Genomic DNA, 23,110 nt, shown 5'->3' on the forward strand with positions numbered 1-23,110 from the left:
CGACAGCTGCGAACCTTGGTGAAGATGGAGGATCCTCCGAAATTGTTTCCCGCGGAAGTCTATCCTGGACGAAGAGGTCACTCCACGCTCGTGCTCCGTCGGCACCGCGAGCCGTGCGAGTTGATGCTCTTCCTTCTGAATTTTCTTCCCTCGGCGAACACAAATTCAAGAACTCCTCCCGTGCTTCTTCCACCAATTCCACCCGCTGCCGAGTCTCCTCCAATAATTCCTCCGCACTTCGGTTTCCGTCGATAATCTTCTGGAATCTCCGTCGGCGTTCGGCTTGCTGTGCCAAAATTAAATTCTCTTGTGCAGTACGGATTCCATCTTTTCCCTTCGCTTTATTCCGATCCTTGTTAAGCTGATTCGGCATTAATCTTCATTCCTCCCACCTTCCAGATTCATAAGGCAACGACGCCAAATGTTTATCGTACAGGTAAAGAAGTCAACACATACAGACAATAATAGCAGAATTATATTCGCAATAGTAGATTAATGATGCCTTACAATGATCCCAAACGGGATATAAATACTACTGCCGAACCTTCCCGAAGGAGTCCGTCGGCCATAATTATTCTATCCGTTACAAACTATTTACTGCCGGACCGTTGACTACAGAATACCAAAACACCGCCGGACCGTCGGCTACAAAATACCAAAACACTGCCGGACCGTTGGCTACAGAAACACCGTCGGACCGTCGGCTACAAAATACCAAAACACCGCCGGACCGTCGGCTACAGAAACACCGCCGGACTGTCGGCTACAAAATACCGAAACACCGCCGGACCGTCGGCTACAAAAACACCGCCGGACCGTCGGCTACAAAATACCGCCGGAACCATCCAGTAGGCTAACAAGAATAAGCCATGAAGAGACATGTCTATTCGTTAATTAGATAATTAATATAATAGAAATTTAATCATTGTTATATATATATATATATATATATATATATTTTTTTTTTCTCTCATATAATTATATATAGGTTTATCCGACATAAGCTACCAAACATCAACAATTTGAAGGTTGCATGTACCGCCATGTTTGTTGCATGTGTTTTTTGTGGCTTGCATGTTCTTGCATATGCTGTTTTACCATGCGAAGTCTTATGTGGATATTTTTCTATGGGGCTTTAATAGTTTTTTCCCATAAAATATTTCTTATGGGTACCTCCATGTTTGTTGCATGTGTTTTTTGTGGCTTGCATGTTCTTGCATATGCTGTTTTACCATGCGAAGTCTTATGTGGATATTTTTCTATGGGGCTTTAATAGTTTTTTCCCATAAAATATTTCTTATGGTTTTCATAGTTTTCTCCCTTAAAAAATTATCTAATGGGGTTTCATAGAAATTTTCCTCCAAAAATTTATGATTCTGTAAGTTCTCAAAGGTGCGTGGGATTCCGTTGTGGGTTTATAATTTTTTCCTCAAAAATAATATGCTGAATTTTACTGTTTTTCCTCAAAAACAAAGCTTTGTATTCTATAATTCGTGTCTCGGATTTTGTTGTCTAGTTTTGCTTGATTTTTAACCTAAAAAACCATGTCTGGTTTTTCTCCCAAAAAATTGTGGTTTTTTGGAGTCAGTTTTGGGGCATCATGCTCATCTGCAAAGTTTGCAAGGTTTGCCGATTTTTCGTCAAAATCATGCTAGTTATTCTCAGTGTTTGTCTCTATCTCTAGGCAAGATTTATCCAACATTAGGTTGGATGTTTTGTGATGATCTCTAGTTAGATGTTTTGCTGATTCTGGGAGGGTTAGTGACAGACTCATCTCAGTGGAAAACTCTTGTCTCTTTTTGCAAATCTTTTTGAAGAAGGGGCACCCTTCTCTATTCTTTTCTAGATGGATTTTGGCTTCTTGGTCATTAACATTTTACAAATCCAGAAAAGTTCTTAGCAACAACAAAATGTTTTGCAAAACATGTGACCAAAAGACAATAGTTAGATGATGACCATTAAGGTAGGGCATTAGAATATTATAATGTTTCTTTAATGGTCATCTTAGTTAGTCCTTAGTTTATTAGATAGTTTCTATTTTTGTCTTTAATTCATGATTGTTTCTTTTAGAAACATCATTTCCATAAGTCTATGTAAGGAGTTTTCATCTCCTCTGTTTAATACAACTACAACAATACCTATTCACCATATCATATCCAATATCAATTATGTAATAACAATTATTCATAACTATCATGTAATCTTAATCATGTAACCATGTATATAAAGTTATCCACGTTACTAGAATAATCATCCTTGAAAAATGTAATCATCAACATTCATTTGATAGTAAAAAATTAATGTCCATCTACGAATCATAATCAAGGCCTATTGTAGCATCATTACATCATAAGGAAATGTCTCAATATCATTATCAAAATGATCAAAACCTCGACGGGGACATATCTCCTAGGGGTGGGCATCACAACATCAAACTTTCATATTTTTTTAATAAGTTTGCCCTTATCCAATTATCAATTTTAACTTATAGGGAGATCATAGCTCACTATCATGCATAGTTACTGGTTCTCACGAAGAACCCTAATTTACAATCTTCAATGAGTTTTTCTTGTTTATATTGTAAAGCTATAAAATAGTAAAAGGCTTACATCTCTTATACAGAGTTTGCCCATACTATAAAGCTTTAGGTTGAAGTAAGAATCTACATTGTTCAGCAATTTAGTAATTGTCAATTACTTTTTGTTCGAGTTTTGTTTAATTATTGTTTATAATAATGCATTAAGTTCGTCAACTAGTTTATGGTACCATAGACTACCAACTTAATTTAGATCACTTGATTAATAGCTTTTTAAGAAGCAGCTCTTACATAGATTAATGAATGGCTTTTGATTTGCTATGATAAAATGTATCATATTTTTGAAGAATTGTTTTGAAAGAATTTATGTTACATAATACATTTTTTATGATTCTGTACATCTGTTTATTCTTTAATATTTCTCAGAAAAGGACATGTTTGTGTCTGCATATGTCAAATGATTTAGAAACTCATCTTAATGGTCTTGTCATGTGTTTTTTTAATCTTTCAAGATATGAGATTTAAGAAGTTGTACTTTCTTTGGGTTTGTTGATCAGTTGATCATTACTACGTCTATGTATTTAATAAAAATCCATCTGAAACAAATAGCATTTCAAAATCCAAACCAAAAATTAGCGATGTTAATTGTTATTGCTTAATTTGCTCGGTTAAGTTACTTTGAGAATGACTAAGATTTGTTTAATGGAGGATTCCTATCGGTGCCTTCATCCAAAATGTAGATTTAATACTTGATACAATGGTTACTTTCATTCATGTTCTCTTTCTTCATCCTGATGATGGATCACAGAGTGTGATCCGAAATGTTGATGCCAAAAACAGTAACACAATCAAATCCAGAAAAAATTCTAAGCACAATGGTTACTCTTTCTTTTCTGTCCATCGAACAGTTGAATCATCACTGCTGTATCTACATATTTGATCAAAATCCATATGAAACAAATAGCATTTCAAAACTTGAACCAAAAATCACCTGACTTTAATTGTTTTTCCTTAGTTTGCTTGGTGACGTTTCTTTGAGAATGACCATGATTTGCTTTAAGGAGGCTTTTAGTGTGCATCTTTACCCAAAATGTTTGATTTAATACTTGTTGTATGTAGAATATCTGCAGATTTTTGAAAAGGAAGCTATGGATGGTCAATCCCTTCTTACTCTCAAGAGAAACCATCATGCTTGCTTTGGTATGACTGACTTTGAATGGCTGTTACTGAAGGTATAATGTTTCACCATTTAAAATTTGATATGTTGATGTAAAATTGGGTTGTGTCAATGCATGATGTTTTTTGGTTCTGTAGTGTTTTCTAAGAACTGGTGTGTAACAATGCTTTTGACTCCTGAAAGTTTTTCTTGCACACTTTCTTTATGACATAATTAACAAATAGAAGGAACGTGTGTCATTGATGTATATAAGCAGCTATTAATATGCAATGCAACCCTATTAAGCTGTAAAGGTGTTACTGGATCATGTTTGGTAATGTCTATGATGGTTTTACACAGGGAAAGTACTTTCACTACTGCAAACTTTCCAAGTAGACACTATCCATCTATAGACCAATATAATGATTCCCTTCTCTATAACATGGTAGCTGGGTACAGGAACTGGACTTGTAACACAATGAAAACAAGGGAGATCATTCTAGGATTAATTTGGATACACCCACCCTCAGAGGTTGTGTTTATAGATTTAAGCAATGCTTTGGGACTGTTTTGCACCACACCACTAGGTAAAGATTTATAGCAATTCTTGTTACAGACATATTGCCAATACATTATCATATGGTGAACAACAAATAAGCATGACAATGCAACCTGCTAGCAGATCAAGGGGCCCAGGATCAGAAGCTGCATCTTACTGCGGGCTTCTGCAAAGGATTTGTGGAACAAGGAGGAGTTACCAGATGTCTCTAGGAATCATGTCCCTTCATGTAAAACATATATGTAGAAGTTGTAAATCATAGATCTAGAGAGAAATATATGTGGGATAAGATATGACAGCACAAAGACTAAGCCTTGCCATATTGTATAATAAAATAAAATAATAAGAGTTAATAAGGTTTTATATATGTGTGTGTTATGGATGAATGAATATTTATTTCTGTCATTAGAATAGTATATATTGTCTGATCACCTAATCTAGTTATCACAAAATGCTAACTTCTCTTACCGTACCCTCTAGGGTATAAATATACTACACAGGAGAATCTTGGGATACAAATCTCTAGACTGTACAACGCCATTTATATTGTCACATTGGCTCTGTTGCCAGGATGCTGGAGAGATTAGTAAAGAAATTATGAAGTGCAAGGAACCATAGTTCACAAACTTGGACTCAAAGAGTACTTGGCAAGCCCAAAATCTTCAACTTGGCTAAAACTCAACAAAAGTTTGGCAAACTAGACAACTTGAAAGTACTAAAACATAAAATCTCTATACTTCATTTTGTTAAATTCAATTACAAAATGTATCAAATTAAAAATTAAAATCTTGAAAGAGAAAATACAAAACACATTTGAACTAATTATTCATCTGCATTGACATTTTTACCCATGTTTTTTTGTGTCTATGAAATCGCGAGAGTTAACTTGCAAAAAATTGCCTAGCCAAAAAAATAGGGACCACTCACAACCTAGAGAGTACTCAGAGAGTTTGCAAACTATGCAAGGAACAAAAGTGGCAGGAAATTGATTGTGGAAAACCCTAAGGGCCACTTCTATGCGAGGGGGTAGGCAATTAGGGGATGGAAACTAGAAAAGGGGTAGTGATATGAAGGGATCTCTAAGATGCAATTAAACAACTATGGGATAAATGTAACTCCTCACACTTGATGGGAGTACATACCGAGAAAAATACTAGGAGATTGGCCGGAAGAAGCTAAACATCTTTGCCAATAATAGCCTGCTTAAGAAACCTTGTTTTTTGTCCTCTTTGTTGCAAAATGGCCTTTACATGGTCCATCATGGCATGCGTAGAGGATGTCAAAGGTCCCATCCTTTTGAACACACCTTCTCATTAGATTATCAGGTCCACTATTAGATATGCATCCCCTCTCTATGTGAATGGGCCACTTTGGTTACCAATTTTTTCTTCTCCTTTGGACAGAAATATTTTGTAAGTTTAATTGCAACAAGCAGTTAGTGATGTTTGCATACCAAGGGCTTTTTGCAGATATGGAAAATACGTGCTCATTTGGGAAAACATTGTTGACAAGTGCTCTGTGTTCTTCTGATTGAGTCTTGAAAAGAAAATTTGCAACAACATTTTTATGTCAAGTCTTATCAAGTATAGTTACAATATATGGGGAAAAAGTGTGTAAAGTGAAGTAGATATTGGACAGATATGTACCTCTTATTTATGCACCATCATTTATACCAATTACTCAATCACTACCCTCAAATGGATATACATTATCATATGTGTCCTATGTTGGCATCTCTTTTCAAATATGAATTCATATTTATAAACACCAACAGCATTTCATTATGGCTTATCTTATTGTCAAGTATGCCATTCTTTCATATATTTGATTTCCTTTGATTATTTAGTATTATACTTACTGATTATGACTAAAATTTATTCCTTTCAAACCTATTGAGGTTGTAACAGGAGGCAAGGAAGAGGTTATTGGATGGGTCTGAAAACTCTGCGGGCATTTTAGAACACCTTGGAAGATCACCTACAGCTGATGACATTGAGAATGTCTTATTTGCATCGTCAAAGATGTCACACTCATCAAGGTTTGTTCTTAGAACTGTTAAATTAGAGTTTGGCTAGGTTCTTGAAACAAATAAATATTGTCTTCAATCAACCAACAACTTTTACATTTTATAAAAATGTTACTTTGTGCAGGTATAACAGTTCATTGTGGACAGGAAGCCTTTGGAAGTTGCTGAACATTCCAAAATTTACTTGGGCATCTGATGTTTCTAAAGAAGATCAGGTTGGCTTCTGATTTCACTACATATTTGGTTTTCTAGCGAGTCATAGATAGTACGCTAGTCATGTTGGGATCTAGTGAACGAATATAAAAATTCTGCTGTCTTGTTTGATGAACGACTTGGATGTTGTCCTGATACTCAGATTAAGTTACTTTCAACGGAGGTAGAATCTCTCCGGGGAGAGATTGCTAGTGCTGATGAGCGAGAAACAAATCTAAAAGCCCAGTAAGATAATATATTTTTAGTTCTTTAAATTATGATTTAACTTATTTGTGTGGAAAACTATTTTGAGATATGATTTAGCTGCGCAAAATGAAATCTATGTTTGGGTACTTTTGGGTGTTTGGGGAAGAGGCTGCATCTGGATGTGGGAGTATTTCCTTGGTTTCATTACTGGAGATAATAAAAAGCTGAAATCGTTCAATTGTAGAAGTTACATTTCACACAAGGTTGAAATTGATGCAAACCCCATGAGATTACTTCTTTGATTTCAAAGGTTGTACGTTGGTAATCTAGAGCAAAAGGCAAGGCACTGGAAAACCGGTTGATGCTCAGTTAGTGTTGTGCAGAGCTGATACAAACTAGGAGAATACATTCATTACTATCACATCTTTCTAGAATCATAATTCAAATGCTATAGTATATGTCTAGGATATTTTTAACTTTCCTCTTGTGCATTATTACGAAATATGTATATCTTCATTTTCAAGGTGATATTATTCTAGGTTTTTGTGTGCAAAATGTCATAATGCTGCAAGTGTAGAACAACAATTATATTTTATATTGATTTTTGCTATCCAACCTACATTGGAATGCTTTCAAAAAGTGAACATTTTCTTTGGCAAGTTAACCAAATTAAAATACTGTAGTTGTCTTCTACTTGTATTTGGAATTTCTTTTAGGGAAATGATCTTTAGAATGATTGAAGCAGATAGTAGATATTATAACAAATGAGCTTATATTATCAAACTCAGGTTGGAGCATCTTGATGAGCTGCTTAGATGTGCTCAACTTGCAAGTTACTTGTACACTAGAACGGTAATTCTCATCTACTTTTGTTTTGTAGTAATTCTAATGTTTTCCGTTTCACAAATATGCCTCTGGATATTTTTCTGAAATGTGTTATATATTATTATATAGTAAATGACCAATAGAAATCATGCTTATTTTGTTGGGTGCGTCGTATCTGTTTACAGAGATGGATGCCTTTGCCAGGAGAGCCTCCAATAGATGATACAGATGTTGATGATTGGATACAAAGATTTGTGGTTCTTCAAGGATCGTGCATTTTCTTCTATCTTTGTTCAACAGGTTGTGCATGAAATTTGAAGTCTGCTTTACTTGCGGCATTTGTGTTTAGTGCTTATGTATAAGAACTTTCTAATAGCATTCCATGTTGGAGAGCTTTTACATTAACCTACTCGTGGAATTTTTGACTTATAGACCTGGTGTTATTTCTAAATAAATGTCATTGTTTATGCTCAAATGATTTCAAGCAGAGGTAAAAATTTAAAATATTCAAACTCAGAAAACAACTTGGCAAGCCTAATTTTTAACTATGTATTAATTGTTTGTTTGTCTTTCTCGAATATTTATAAGCATTGGTTGGTTGACAGTTGTCTTCCTCTTAGCAACTGTCGGGTCCTTTAAATATATTGCGTATCATCAAGGAAAGTAGTGTGATTTAGTAAGATCAACTCTAATACTTGATTGGTTATCAATGGTCTTCTTTTATAATAATTTCATGTGCAAATAGAGATGTATTTTGACACCTATATATTGTATGGATCGCCATCTTTATTATTAATTCATGTATTTAAGTTATTGGATTAATAGTAAACATTTAGCATCGTTGCCTTAAAAAAATCAGGTCAGGTTTGAGTGATTCATGCCCTTGGATCCCAATAAAGGCAAGAAGTGGCCATAGGGTGATGAATGTAGAACAAAGAGAAGAGAAGAGTTTAGGAGAAACATTCAAGGAAAATCGGTCAAAGGATTGTGAAGTCGAAGCCTTTCCCAAGAATAATGTAAAAGTTGAATTGTCTAGCAATGTCATAGTCGGCTAGATAGGAAAACTATCACTAAAGAACACTCAAAGGGAGAGTTGGAAGAAATCACCACACTTAACGTTACCTTCCAAAACATACCAAGACTTTTCTGACCAAGTAGGGCAGTTGTTTGTGCCAACAACATCAAACAATGGAGAAGAAGAAAGAGACCCTAGACATGAATTAATTGAAGCATTTGAGAAAAACATACACTGCATATGAAAACTATCTACTCTTGAGAGAACTGATAACTAGGGGAACCGAGCCAAAACTTCAAGGAGAAGAGCGTCCAAGAATGAAGCTGAAGGTAAACAAAGAGCAAAGGGTGCTGAGAGTGGATGTGTAGAGAAATTGTATGTGGTCATGAGTACAAGTGAAGCACTAGAATGTCAAGAGAAAAATAGTCCAACCAGGTCCAAGGCATAGGTTGTGCACCAATCAAGAAAGATGGTGACTCCCTTGGCGAGTCCAAATCTTGATAGGCATAAGATTCATACCTGTTTATGCCGATGCTTGTAATCAGATGATGGACATGGAGAATGAAATAAAGTATCCCACTATGGGAAGAGGAAAATAGACAATGACTAGAGCATCAGAGGTAGCAACGATAATGAATCGAAAACATTTGAATCCCTACAATAGGATACGATGGCCATGTTGAAAGAATTGAAGGTGGAGAAAGGAACCAATAATTTTTTTTATAAGTAAGTTTGATAAGTGCAAAATTATGAGGCATACATAAGATAGTTGTGTTAGAAAGATGTTTTGTGATATTTGTCAAGTAATGGGTCATTCAATAAGGGAGTACCCATACAATTTGAATATATAAGCACACAAGTACTCTTCACATAGGTAGATTTCATTCAATTTGAACCATAGAATGCATCCTTAGTCGGCTATTGAAATTAATGAGGGAGAAATCAAATACAATACAACTCCAAATGATGTCCTATCATATAGTGCTGTCAATGTAGTGATTGGTAACACTTTGCAAGAAACTATTGAAATAAGAAAGACAACATACAATTATCGTGCAAATGTTGTGGTCTTAGTGACCATGAAGACATTGGATGCCCAAAGCAAAAGGCTAGCATTAACCTTATTTATTTTTGTTTACTGCTTTGGGTAACAAGTTTAACACACAAATAATAGATATCAAAGAGAGTAATATAACACAACACAACACAGTATTAGAGAACTTGCCAACTTCTTTATTCATCTTTAGAATTGCTTACATTCATATATTTAGTCTTATAGTGATAACATTACTTCTTCATTCGCAATCATGATGTTGATCCGATACAATTACTTAGAATATAAATTGTTGAAGGGTTGTGACTATGAACTATTGCAACCAACCAACTACTCGAACTGCCTATCCCAAAAAAGAAAATTTTCTCTGATGACACAAAACAAAATTTTGACATAACCATATATACAAGAAAGACATCAAAAAGGTTTAAGGATGTGTCCCTGAAGAATGAGTCGTGTTGTAGAAGCTCCCAACTGTGCTCCCAGCTTATACACCTGCATTGTCTTGTATTTTAGATTACTCTCAGTTACCATCTGGTACTCCCTAGTTGATTTCACCATAGATTTTGCTTCTAGAATCTCCTTGTACTTATCTGCCAACTCCATAGCTTGACGAAATGAGCCTCCAATGATGCTTGCTTGACTCTCTCCTCGGCAAATTGAGCCTTCCTCTTTGCCAATCTGGCCTCCCTCTTTGCAAGTTGATCTCTGCACTGCCCCATTTCATCCTCTACCTCTTGCAACCATTTGGCTAGCTCCTTTCAAGTTGTGACTGTGGCCAATTGTTGGGCTTCAACCCCTAGGGCCACATGCTGAGTCCACCTCAACTGGTAATACCCCCAATGAAAGATCTACACAAGTCCTCGTAAGGAGGTCAGTGTGTGACTCTCTCCCATGGGCTCGTGTAGACCCCAATCCTTTAGCATCTTGAGCGTCTTAGTGGTAGGGCACCCTTGACACTCAAAACACCTAGTAAACTCCTCTGCACAACCTCCTCTAACAAATGCTAGTAGATGCTCCACCTATTGGTCTATCCCTTCATGAGCACATAGCTATACTGAAGCCATCACCCTTTGGGCACCTATGACCATATGTGCTACGTACTGGTCCAGATCCTGGTCACCAGACTTTCCCAGAATCTTCTCTTGAAAAGATATCTGTGGAAGCGGTGTCTCTCCTACATCCACACTTCTTGCCTGTATATCCACAACACTAGAAACCCTCTCCAACTCAAGCTCTCTCATAGACAAAGATCCAACTTCCAGATCTACAATGCCAGTGGGTGGGGATAACAGTCTTCGTGGTGAACATACCGTAGGCCTTATAGGTCCAATGGCCACAAGCTGGAATTGATTAAGGCAACTATTCATGTTTGGCTCCAACATAGTCCCCACGCTAACCATCATATCCACCACCCCATCCTCATTCATGTCTTCACCCATACGCTTTGCCTCAGTAGCCACCTCCATTGCTATTGTCTCATCCCCCTACGGAAAATTCACCCACCTGCTTGCCACCAATTGCTCCACCTGACTCTATACCTCCAATTGCCACTACCTTTGCCACCGCTATTAGTGGCTCAAATGCTAGCATTGATATTGGTGTCCTCATGCTCACTGGTGTCCTCACCTAACCAAATGTTAGTATGGACAACGTTGTTATCAAGCCTATGGTGATAGTCATTGGAAGAGCAAGTGAGCCTCTAAGAGTAGCGATGGAACAAAGAGTGATGAGCCATCGCCAACTCCATTTCCAACTCTACCATAGACTGGTGTGAGTGTGGTTGCCGATTCCATCGCATCTACCTCCACGACCTCGCTATGGCTTGACTCCCCAGAGCTCTCACTGATCTACTCTATGCCACTGTTAATGTCTCCCTCCAACTTCGAGTCGAAAACTATTGGGTGTTTCCACTTCTATCCAGTGAGTGTGCTGCCAATATCCAAATGTCTCCAATAAAATATCAAAGGCTCGCTAGGTGCCAAGGTACCCTCTGACTTCACTTGCAATTTGCCAGGTGGAATCTACACTCGAACAACATCCAAGAACATGCCAATAGCATAATGCAACATATAGAAAGTCTTCTATTGAAGGGTAAGAAACTCATACATTCGTTCTGCTTGTAAGGGTAACCAATCATATACTAAACCATTCTTGAGACCATTCACGAGGAGAATCTATGTGAGGGCAGTGTTTGCTACTCTATTCGCACTAGTAAGCGTACTTTTCACCACATCCATAAGACAACGCCATTCTCCTAGTGCAATAAATGACTTGTTCATCTCGCAGCTCTTGGAGGTACTTACTATAGAATCCATCTTCGTTGGTGTGGGAGTCCTTGATACCAGTTTTATCAAAAAAAAATTCGTCTCGAGTCATTTTCTTTGTCTTCAAATTGATTTCTTTCCATTTCTTTTAGGGATACCGAACACTCTCGTGAATGCAACTACTGCAAATGAGATCATGAGGTCATACCCAAGATAGTCAAAGGTGCTTGTGCGTGATGTAATATTCCTGTTATAAAATAAATCATTTATCAAACTACTGTAATGGGCCGATTGATTTTATGTATCTTGGACCCATTCTTATTTTGTTTCCATAGTTTGTATAGCCGTTGGCTATCTTTGTACACCGTTGGAAAGTTTTCCCTAACGGGTATTTAAGCACGACTTAGAGGTAGTCTTTAGGTATGTTTTTGGATTATTTTCTATGTACTACGAATTCCTGTTGGAGTTCTCAATTGTTCGCCATTTTGAAAGTGAAAGGCCTTCCCTATTTGGCTTGTCTCGGTTTTGGTGGGAATCAACCCTCACCCTATTTCGTCGCCTGTAATACTTCGCTCGGATTTGGCAAATCGAAGCACCATCATTTTGCGAAGTGGAGAAGTTGCTGTGTTTAATTTGATCAATTATCTGTTGTGTAATGTTGTAATTCAATCTCTGTGCTATTTGCATTTTAACTCTCTTTATTTTTCCACCCTCACCCATACTCCATTACCTTCATTCCCTCCATCACAGTACGACCTAGACATTCCCCTTCAGGCACATTACATACGGCCTTCATTAGTGTATGGCCAAGCCATCGTATGGCTTTCCCATCCAAGCAATCGCCCTCACACCATCCCCTTATCTGTCATTCGCATAACTGCTTTCTATACGACCCTTTCTGGCCTCCAAAGCCACCCACCATCAAACCGTACGACCTTGTGCTCTATCTGCTGTGTGACTCTGTCTCCCATCCACCTTACGGCCTACCATTTCCCATCATACGGCCTTGACTTCCTTCTACCATATGGCCATTGTACGGCTGTGACTCCAACCCACTGTACAACCTGCAGATTTTCCACTGTACAACCATCAACTAGTTTGCCCAGCCACCATTGTATGACATCCAAACTTCCGTACGGGCATCTCCTGCTCCACTGTACATTGCATACTGTACATCTCTCTTAATTTAGCAACCGTACACCTTCTTAGTGTATCTGTACGGACCCAACTAGTAACGCAATCACAAGGACATAGACACGGGAACATTACAGTGGTATTAGAACGCTTCGATCTTGCCAGCTTGTGGACAATGAATGAGAGTTTATAGCTGGAAGAGAAGGACATTCTATCGATCGAATGGCTACTGAACCGGAACCGATAGCTGCCGAACTCGTGGCACTACTCAGGGAACTTGGTAGGAATTAGGCACAAATCACTGATACTCAGTGACTCATGGAAGAAACTCTCAAGAAGTTGGTGGACGATAAAATATTCGGAGAACAAAATGGTCATAGCGCAGACTCAATATCGGGTATATCAAACCCCCATCCAACACGCTCTCGACCTTCCATGCCGACTTTTCCTCCACGGATGGAGGCACAACACGGAGGGAAACAACCAACCTTTGAAGAGATGCAAGAACAACTGAGAGAAGATTGGAAGAATACAAATCTTGAGGAAGATATATCTTACAAAGATTATGCGGATCTGAGAATGAGATATTCGGGAGGCTGAAACAGAGGATATTTTAACGATGATCTCAGAAGAAAGTTGAGTAAAGTAAATCTGTCTCCATTTGATGGATCTGGTTCCATATCTGCACAAGAGTAGGTGATGAAGGCTGATACTTACTTCCAACTGAATTCTATGCTAGAAGAAGAACCAATCAAATTTGCGCCGCTGCACTTGGAGGGAATTGTGCATGAATGGTGGCATCATGACATCATCACATTAGGGCATGATCAAATAAATACTTATGCGGAATTCACAGAGAGATTGATAGAGTGATTTGACGGTAAAGATCCAGAACTCAATTTCAAAGATTTGGCACAACTAAAACAAACTGGATTGGTTGATCAGTTTATTGCGGAATTTCAGAAACTCTTTGTTTTGGTCATGGACATTTCCGAAAAAAGACAGGTTGTGCTCTTCATGGACGGACTAAGAGAACCTCTGAAAGGTTGGGTAAAGGGGTTCAATCCTGCCACCCTATCAGAGGCAATCAATAAAGCATGGAGTATGGCATCGTCATCGGTGTCATCCTCTCGAAGTTACTCACATTCCAATCTACCAGTGTTTCTGAGGGACAAACCTCTGCCTAGGAAGCTGTCATTGGATGAAGCTACCAGATAGGAACTCCGAAGGAAGAAACTGTGTTTCAATTGCAAGGGACCTTGGGAGCTTGGTCACAGATGCCTCGGAAAAGGGAAGATCCATTACATTGAGGTCGTGTCTGATGATGAGGATTAATAGGAAGAAATGTCGGCCGAAGACAACCAACCTCACAATGACACCAACATGGTCAGTTTAAACCATATAGAGAGAATTGCAGCTTTGGTACGAAGCGGAGGAACTATTGCCTTAGTCGGTAGCCCAAGGTACACAGTTTTTCATAAACGAGAAACCCTTCAAGGACAAAGGGTTATGGTGATGCTTGACAACGAAGCCACTTTAAACTTCATTTACTCATCTCTGGTGAAGTGAAGAGGTCTACCTACAAAGACACACGCAGACTTTCAGGTCAAGGTTGCCGGAGGGACTCTTCTGCCTTGCACGCACCTTGTTCCTCAACTAAGTATCACAATGGAAAATCACATGGTGATTGAGGATTTCTTCATAGTGGACCTTGATGACATGGAGGTTACTAGGCATACAATGGATGGAGACACTTGATGAATACACTCAGTTTCAAACAGATGGACTTCACTTTTGTTGTCGATGGAAAGAAGGTTGTTCTTTGCGGAATGGCAAATGAAAGTCTGAAGGAAGTTTCTGCACATTGGATGGAGGCAATTTTTTGGCATAATGACGTTGTGTGGGCTACACATTGTTTTATGTCAATAGAACGTATAAAAGGATAACAGACACCTCCATAAGATGATCAACTCCAAGATATTTTGAATAAACATGATAAAGTTTTCATTGACATTCCTCCTGGCATATCGCCTCATCAAGGTTTTCAACATACTATCGAGTTGGAAGCAGGAGCCAAGCCAGTCATAGCCACACTGTACCGCCATCCCAAGAAATTCAAAGATGACATTGAAATGACTATTTAGGAATTGCTAGAGAAAGGATGGATCCGTCCCAATTCTTGCCCTTTCGCATCATCTATGGTATTGGTAAAAAAGAAGGATGGGATGATGCGCATGTGTGTGGACTATCATGCGTTGAATAAAAGACAATGAAGAATAGATATCCCATTCCAAGGATAGATGAGTTGTTGGATGAATTGCATGGCGCGGTCAATTTTTCAAAAATAGATCTCTGTTCCGAACACCATCAGATCCGCATGAGTGAGGAAGATGTAGAAAAGACTTCTTTCCGTTGTCACTATGGACATGAGTTTCTGGTCATGCTGTTCGGATTGACAAATGCACCTGCTACATTTCAATCATGCATGAATCACATTTTCAACAAACAATTGAGCAAGTACTTATTAATATTTTTTGATGATCTTATTTATAGCAGGACATGGGAGGAGCACCTGAAGCATCTGGATGAATTCCTAAGGATCATGGAGGAGTAGTATTTGTTCGCCAAGCAATCCAAGTGTGAATTCGGTATGACAAATATTGTACCTGGGGCAGGTTGTCAATAGATACAGAGTTCAAGTTCATCGAGAGAAGATTCAGGCTATCCTTGATTGGCCTCCCCCAAAATCACTCACAGATTTGCGAGGGTTTTTCAGACTGTGCAATTATTACTGGAGGTTTGTTAAAGGATTCTCTCAACTCACCTCACCCTTAACGAATCTGACAAGGAAGGGGTCTTTCCAGTGGAATGAAAAGGCACAACTCACTTTTGATAAGCTGAAAGAGGCAATGAGCACTTGTCCCATACTGGTGTTACTTGATTTCACTTGATCGTTCATTTTGGAGTGCGACGCGTCCGGAGAAGGCATTGGAGTGGTACTGATGCAAGATAGACACCCCATAGCTTATGAGAGCAGGAAGCTTACATAGCCACATTGCCTATATTCCATCTACGGCAAAGAGATTTTGGCCATCGTACATGCACTAACCAAGTTCTAGTAGTATCTAGTAGGTGCCAAGTTTGTCGTCCGTACAGATCACAACAGTTTGAAATATTTTCTAGGAGCAATGGGACTTGAACGAGAGGCAACAAAAATGGGTAAGCAAGGTTCAAGCTTTTGATTTTGACATTGAATATGTGAAAGGGAAGAACAATGTGGTTACAGATGCCTTGTCCCAGAAACCCACCATCTGCGCACTAAACCAGATTTCAGTTGATTGGAAGGCACATCTATTGGTTCAATACTCCAAAAACACATTTGCTTGTGAGCTAATGGATGGCAACACCCAGGATGATCGGTACAGAGTGGTAGATGACATCATCTACTATAAAAATCAGATATTTTTGGTGCTAGAATCCAAATTGAAGCAGAAAATCTTGAAGTACAATACTCACCCTTGGCAAGACACCCGAGTTTCCTCAAAACTTATAGAAGTCTTTGGGAGAGGTTTTCATGGAAAGGACTTAAAGGGGATGTGTTGCAGTATGTAAGAGAGTGTACAGTCTGCCAGTAGAACAAGTTCGAATATACTCTACCTGCCGAGTTACTATAACCTCTGCCAATTCCAAAACATAAGCGGGAAAGTATATCGATGGATTTCATAATAGGGCTTCCCAAGGTGAACGGAAAGGATTGTATTTTCGTAGTGGTTGACAGATTGACAAAGTATGCACATTTCTTCACCATCCCCTCCGACCTTCAGCCGCACAAGTTGCTGATCTATTTTTTAGAGAAGTCTTTCGTCTGCACGGGTTACCCCGAAACATTGTCAGTGATCAGGATGGGCAATTCATCAGTATCTTCTAGACAGAACTGTTTCGGATGGTAGGGACAGAATTATCACCAAGTACTAGTTACCACCCATAGACAGATGGACAAACAGAGATTGTGAACAAATGGCTTGAAGGTTACCTTCAGAACTATGTCTCAACACAACAACGAGCATGGGTCAAATGGTTACATCTAGGGGAATATTGCTACAATACCACGTACCACATGTCCATCGAAATGGCACCATTTAAAGCTTTGTACGAGTATGAACCCCTCTCCTTCATCGACACAGTTCTGGGTGACAGCTGCGCACCAAGGGCAAGGGACTGGCTTCAGGAGGGACATGACATACTGAGATGCTTGAAGGAAAACCTATGGCGGGCACAAAATCAACAGAAGATGTACTCTAACAGACATAGAATGGAGAAGAGTTTCGAAGTAGAGGATTTGGTCTATCTCCGGCTACAACCATACCAACAATCTTCATTGAAGGAAAAGAGAAACAAAAAATTGAAGCCATGATTTTATGGCCCCTATCGTGTAGTTCGTCGCGTTGGTGAAGTCGCGTATGAATTGGAACTTCTGGAGGGAAGCCGTATTCATAATGTTTTCCATGTTTCATTCTTGGAGAAGGCTATAGGGCAGAACATCACGGTAGCCACAGACCTTCCACCACTCAATGAAGAAGGGAAGCTCATATTGGAACTAGCTGAGATCATCGAAGTACGTGAGAAGACTCTGTAGAACCGCACGGTGAAGGAATATCTGGTGCGTTGGAAACACTTGCCATTGGATGATGTGACGTGGGAAGGCGAGCACATTCTCCAGCACTTGGTATTACATTTGCTTGAGGACAATCAAAACTTGGGACAAGGGGATTGTAATGTTCCCATTATAAAATAAATCATTTATCAAACTATTGGAACGAGCTGATTGTTTTTATGTATCTCAGACCCATTCTTATTTTGTTTCCGTAATTTGTCTAGCCGTCGACTATCTTTGTGCACCCTCAGAAAGTTTTCCCCAACGGGTATTTAAGCATGGCTTAGAGGAAGTCTTTAGGTATGCTTTTAGATTATTTTCTATGTACTATGAATTCCTATTGGAATTCTTTGTTGTTCGCCATTTCGGAAGTGAAAGACCTTCCCTATTTGGCTTTTCTCAGTTTCAGTGGGAATCAACCCTCACCCTATTCTGTCGCCTATAATACTTCTCTTGGATTTGGCAAATCAGAGCACCATCATTTTGCGAATTGGAGATGTCATTCTGTTTAATTTGATCAATTATTTGTTTTGTAATGTGGTAATTCAATCTTTGTGCTATCTACATTTTAACTCTCTTTATTTTTCCACCCTCACCCATACTCCATTACCTTGATTCCGTCCATCACAGTACAGCCTAGACATTCCCCTTCAGGCACATTACGTACGGCCTTCATTAATGTACGACCAAGCCACCGTACAACTTTCCCATCCAGGCAATTGCCTTCACACCATCCCCTTATCTCTCATCCGCATATCTACTTTCCGTACGACCCTTTTTGGCCTCCAAAGCTGCCCACCATTAGGCCGTACGACCTTGTGCTCTATTTTTTGTATGACTGTCTCCCATCCATCGTACGGCCTACCATTTCCCATCTAGGCAATCGCCTTCACACCATCCCCTTATTTGTCATCCGCATAACTGCTTTCTATACGGCCCTTTCTGGCCTCCAAAGCCACCCACCATCAGACCGTACGACCTTGTGCTCTATCTGCTGTGTGACTGTCTCCCATCCACTGTACGGCCTACCATTTCCCATCGTACGACCTTGACTTCCTTCTATCGTATGGCCACCGTATGATAATGACTCCAACTCACCATACGACCTACAGATTTCCCACCATGTGGCCATAAACTAGTTTGCCCAACCACCACCGTATGGCATCTAGACTTTTGTACAGGCATCTCCTGCTCCACCATACATTGCATACCATACATCTCTCTTAATTTGGCAACCGTACACCTTCCCAAGTCCATACCACCTCCTCAGTGTGTCCATACAGTCCCAATCAGTAACGCAATCACAGGGACATAGACACGGGAACATTACACGTGAGAGTTTGTCAAAAGTTTCCACAAGCATGCGAAGGGCACCTTCATAATCATGGATGCAAAATACGGGCATTTGGATGGCCCACTGAACTTCAACGCACTTGATGTGTTGTTTCACTAAGTTTCTATCTGGTGTCTCCTGCCACCATTTTCTACACTCTAACCCATTCAGCCTTTCGAAAACTACATTTTGTGGGGTGATTTCCTTCTCCTTCTGCGTATGAGATTGCCCTAGCACCTTTGGTCTCATTTTCTTCTTCCCTGAGTCCATATCATTTTTTCATGCAAATCACACCCCTGAAAGCAAAGCTTTGTGTTTTGTTCATGTTGGAGGAACTACTAGATGGTCACTATAACTATTTTTTCCAGTCTTCCTTCTTGCTTGGGACCATCAATAATTGTTCCTTGTTTTTTTGTCTATATAAAATTAGTTATAAATGTTCTACCAGATGCTCTAACCCCTAACTACTATATTCTTCATCTGCGGATGTTTTTTTGGTATGGACATCAATGTAGTATTCCTGTATGTGTTATGACCCTTGTTCCAACCTGTCTCCATTGTACAACCCTACACGTTCTGCCTTATTGTCTTCTCAGTGTCATGGACGACATACTTTATTCTTTTATTGCTCATGGGCCCTTGGTACTTGGTAGTCAGTCTTACTTGCCACTATTTTTAGCCTCCAGTTCCCATTGTTTGTGCAGTCTCTTTTTCTTGACCCTTCCCTGTATTTGTGCCCAGGTTCTTCTCTTGTCGTCGTTGTTTTGTGTTCCTCAATGTGGGGTCTTGAGACTCGTTAGTTGTGTATGGATGGATTAGAAATAGATATGTTTTTTTTCATTGCTCTTGTGCGCTATGCTTGAAACTCCTTTTTCACATGCCTCTGATTCCAACGATGCCTCCTACCGTTGGTGTTCATTTCGTACAGGTTTCACACTTCCCTTGTTTCCCTTCTGCACAACTTGTAACCAATAGATGATTTCCTCTGTTCGGATTTCTTGCATGCCCTCAATCCTTCTTTAACTCCGTCGGCATCTGTTATGATGGTGCCCTAAAAATTTTAGGGTCTCCATTCATGCTACCACCCTTAATCTTTTCACCCTATGATTATTTTTGTTTTGCATATAAGAATTTGCAGGATTTGCGAATTGATTGTCCTGAAGATGCTATAAAGGATTTAAAATAATGATGTAAAACAGTAGCAAAGTATATATGCGACATAGATAAGGAACAACAAGTCAAGTGAATGATAAATAAATTTTGTACAGATATGACACATATATTGTACAAGAACATGGATTATATGTGAAGATGCACAAATAGGAGAGATGGAGGAAAAAAGGTCACCCAAATCCTTCATTTGAACTAATAATGGAGATTGTAGAGATTAGAGTATTAGATATTCATGCAACGAGTGAGCTTGACTAAATGGTGGAAGTCAATTTAATGACAACAAACCATAGTGATATAGAGTTTGAAGCTCATTCGAAAGTTCTATTCACAAATAATGAATGAAAGATCATTTCATACATATCAGATATTGAACAATAAGAAGAATAAGGAAAGAACCCGATGAATACGTGTAACAGGGGATAAAAAATTGATATCGTTACAACACGTATTGATTATTTTGTAATGTTCCCAACTTATAAATACAACATTTGAACATCTGCTAACATCTCCAAGTCCAAGAAAGTTCATCCATTTAAGGAAGTCTACTTTTGTGTTGTCCAAGTCCATACTGAATCTGTGACACCGCATGAGCATTAAGGAGCATCTACAATTGAGAATTGTGCCACCTATGCTGGAGATTTTATTTCAACAATGTAGGCATTGTGTTCTGGACATCCAGCGCACTTGAGACATTCAACAGAGGAGATGCATGCAAGATGATTATATTATGTCTTACAAGACAGGGAGGATCATTGGGGGATGGTTAATATAACAGAGTGAATAATGAGTTCATCCACGACAATGGAAAGTGATGTAAATATAAGTCAGCGATTATAAGCATGGAAGTTATGTAGAGTACATGAGTTGGATGTGGTATATCATGCTTATGGTGACTTGTATCAATGTCCTCACACTAGGAAAGTACTCTTGGCCTTGTGGTGAGAAATTTGTGATGTTGCATCTCTGGGAACTGTAGTCTCATGCCGACAAAGCAAATGTGTGTTGGAGTTACTCATCTTAGCCTGCCCCCTCTCAAACTAACTTTCGAGCAATCTTCAATGACAACGTACATGGCAAAGACAGACATACATGAATAAAATACTCATCCTATATACACAGTTTGAAAGATGGATATAAAGAGTTGAATATATAATAGATGCCCACTCTAGCTCAATCTAGCAGAGACATGTGAGTCAGCTTATTATGGGGTCTTGTAGGCTGACAAGGTTGGATAGAGACCTAGCATGGTTATTCAGTGTTGGGGACTTGGTGTTCTGGCGGTTATTGATCAGTTGGGAGACGTTCCTTGTTTTTAGGAGACAGTTCCTATATTTATGGGGTTCATTCCTACTTTTTAGGAGGTATGATCATGCATAGGGTTGGGTTTCCATGAGTTTGCTCTTTGGGTTCAGTTTCAGAGGGATAGAGCTTGTTTCCTAAAATTTAGGAGCATCCCTAGATTTTAGGGATGAGACTGCCAGTGGATCCTTGATTTCCGACTTCAGTCACAGATAGGTTACAAGATGATTTTATGGTTTGTGATGTCAGTTGGGCATTTTGTAGCTATTTGGGTTATATTTTTAATAGTCCCTAAGTTAGCGTTTAATAATTAAATAAGGCTAAGTTAATAGCCATTTTGGAGTAATAAGGGGAATTTTGACCTCATTTGGATGCGTACCCCTTGGTGTGATAGCTCGTTGGAAAGGTCTTGAACTTTTCTAAATCTTTCTCTTTGGTCTCAGGGCGATTCAGTGAACGGATTTATGTCTATGGAGAAAAAGGGTCATTTTTAGTAACATTGCCACTTTAAAATAAGACTTAAATCACTTTTGTAACCCAACGCCTTTTGGAGTCACTTTAGGGTTCAATTTGCTTTGGAAGGGGTTATAAGGAGATGGAGGCACCATTCCTCATTCATATTATGCATTTTAAACTTGTTTACAAATTTGCTTTGCTTGGGCGATTTTATTCTGGGACGCAAACCCCAGGGTATTTACTGGCTGGGACGTAACCCTCAGCAGTATTTGGTCTTGGAATTTTCAGTATTATCAGCTGTTATCAGGGAAGGAGGACGCCATTTCAGCTTGGGTCTGCAGTATTGTTTAGCTGGGCACGATTATTGGTACATGGGAAAGTGAACCTTGCAGCAGTAGCCGCCATTTGCAGCACTTTGAAATATAGAGAGTCGGATAATCAGCAACAGACGTTTGCATGTTCACAGTCCTTTTCCATCAGCCAGTTTGGCGTCATTGTTAGGGAAAATGTACTGGATCCTTTATTTGGCTCTATAATTCAGAGATCTGCCTGGTACGATTTGTATCAATTTTGATTTTGCTGCATATTGTTATTTATTTTCAGACTCTTTTCATATCATTTGCTCCTTCTCATTTCTATGTTGAATAATCATCAAAAACGCAAAAACAAACAAACTCTTTTGCATTTCCGTCTAGTTCTGCAAGAAAACTTTAATAAACAGGAAAAAGAAAATTAAAAAGAAAAAATATAATTAAGCTACAGCAGATTAGCAGCAGAGATCCATCAAGGATCTTTCACAATGCTTAGATGATGATAAAATAAGCAAGTGGAAATCATCCATAACTACAGAATTGAGTCGTGTACCTTCCAAATCATCATGGTGAAAAATATCGAAGGCAAAGGATTTTCGAGGGTGAATAATAGTTGCACAAATTTGATATATTGTTGTTAGGAATGTCACGAATAATGTCTTTTAGGGTGTTGAAAGAGCCTGTTGTAAGTAGTTAAGTTTTCAGATGGATCAACTTTGCAAACAAAAATAATTAAGAGCATATTACCAAAGGGTGCGATTAAAGCCTCTTATGATAGGAAAAGAATTATTATTAACGGGAAGTGTAATTATTAAATTCTAACACCATAGCTCTTGACTTTCAAAAGTCACATCCTTTGGAATTAAAATATATAAATATGGGATGAATTGTAAGAATAAAGACACATTCGACA

General features: G+C 38.8%; 1 protein-coding gene across 3 annotated transcripts in view; it reads left to right on the forward strand.

Annotated features, from left to right (window-relative positions):
- Positions 1-23,110, forward strand: part of LOC149570112 (uncharacterized) — a 122,165-nt gene that overhangs the window by 84,587 nt on the left and 14,468 nt on the right. For all 3 annotated transcript variants that reach the window (XM_089822771.1, XM_089822770.1, XM_089822772.1), the window contains exons 3-8: positions 3,656-3,768; positions 6,159-6,289; positions 6,402-6,492; positions 6,633-6,715; positions 7,465-7,528; positions 7,687-7,801. In XM_089822771.1, coding sequence (XP_089678897.1) covers positions 3,656-3,768; positions 6,159-6,289; positions 6,402-6,492; positions 6,633-6,715; positions 7,465-7,528; positions 7,687-7,801 — 597 coding nt within the window. The remainder of the gene's footprint in view (positions 1-3,655; positions 3,769-6,158; positions 6,290-6,401; positions 6,493-6,632; positions 6,716-7,464; positions 7,529-7,686; positions 7,802-23,110) is intronic.

Source organism: Cupressus sempervirens, chromosome 3 (genome assembly GCF_028749045.1).
Source record: "Cupressus sempervirens isolate cs-2001-9-10 chromosome 3, ASM2874904v1, whole genome shotgun sequence".
Taxonomy (NCBI): Eukaryota; Viridiplantae; Streptophyta; class Pinopsida; order Cupressales; family Cupressaceae; genus Cupressus; species Cupressus sempervirens.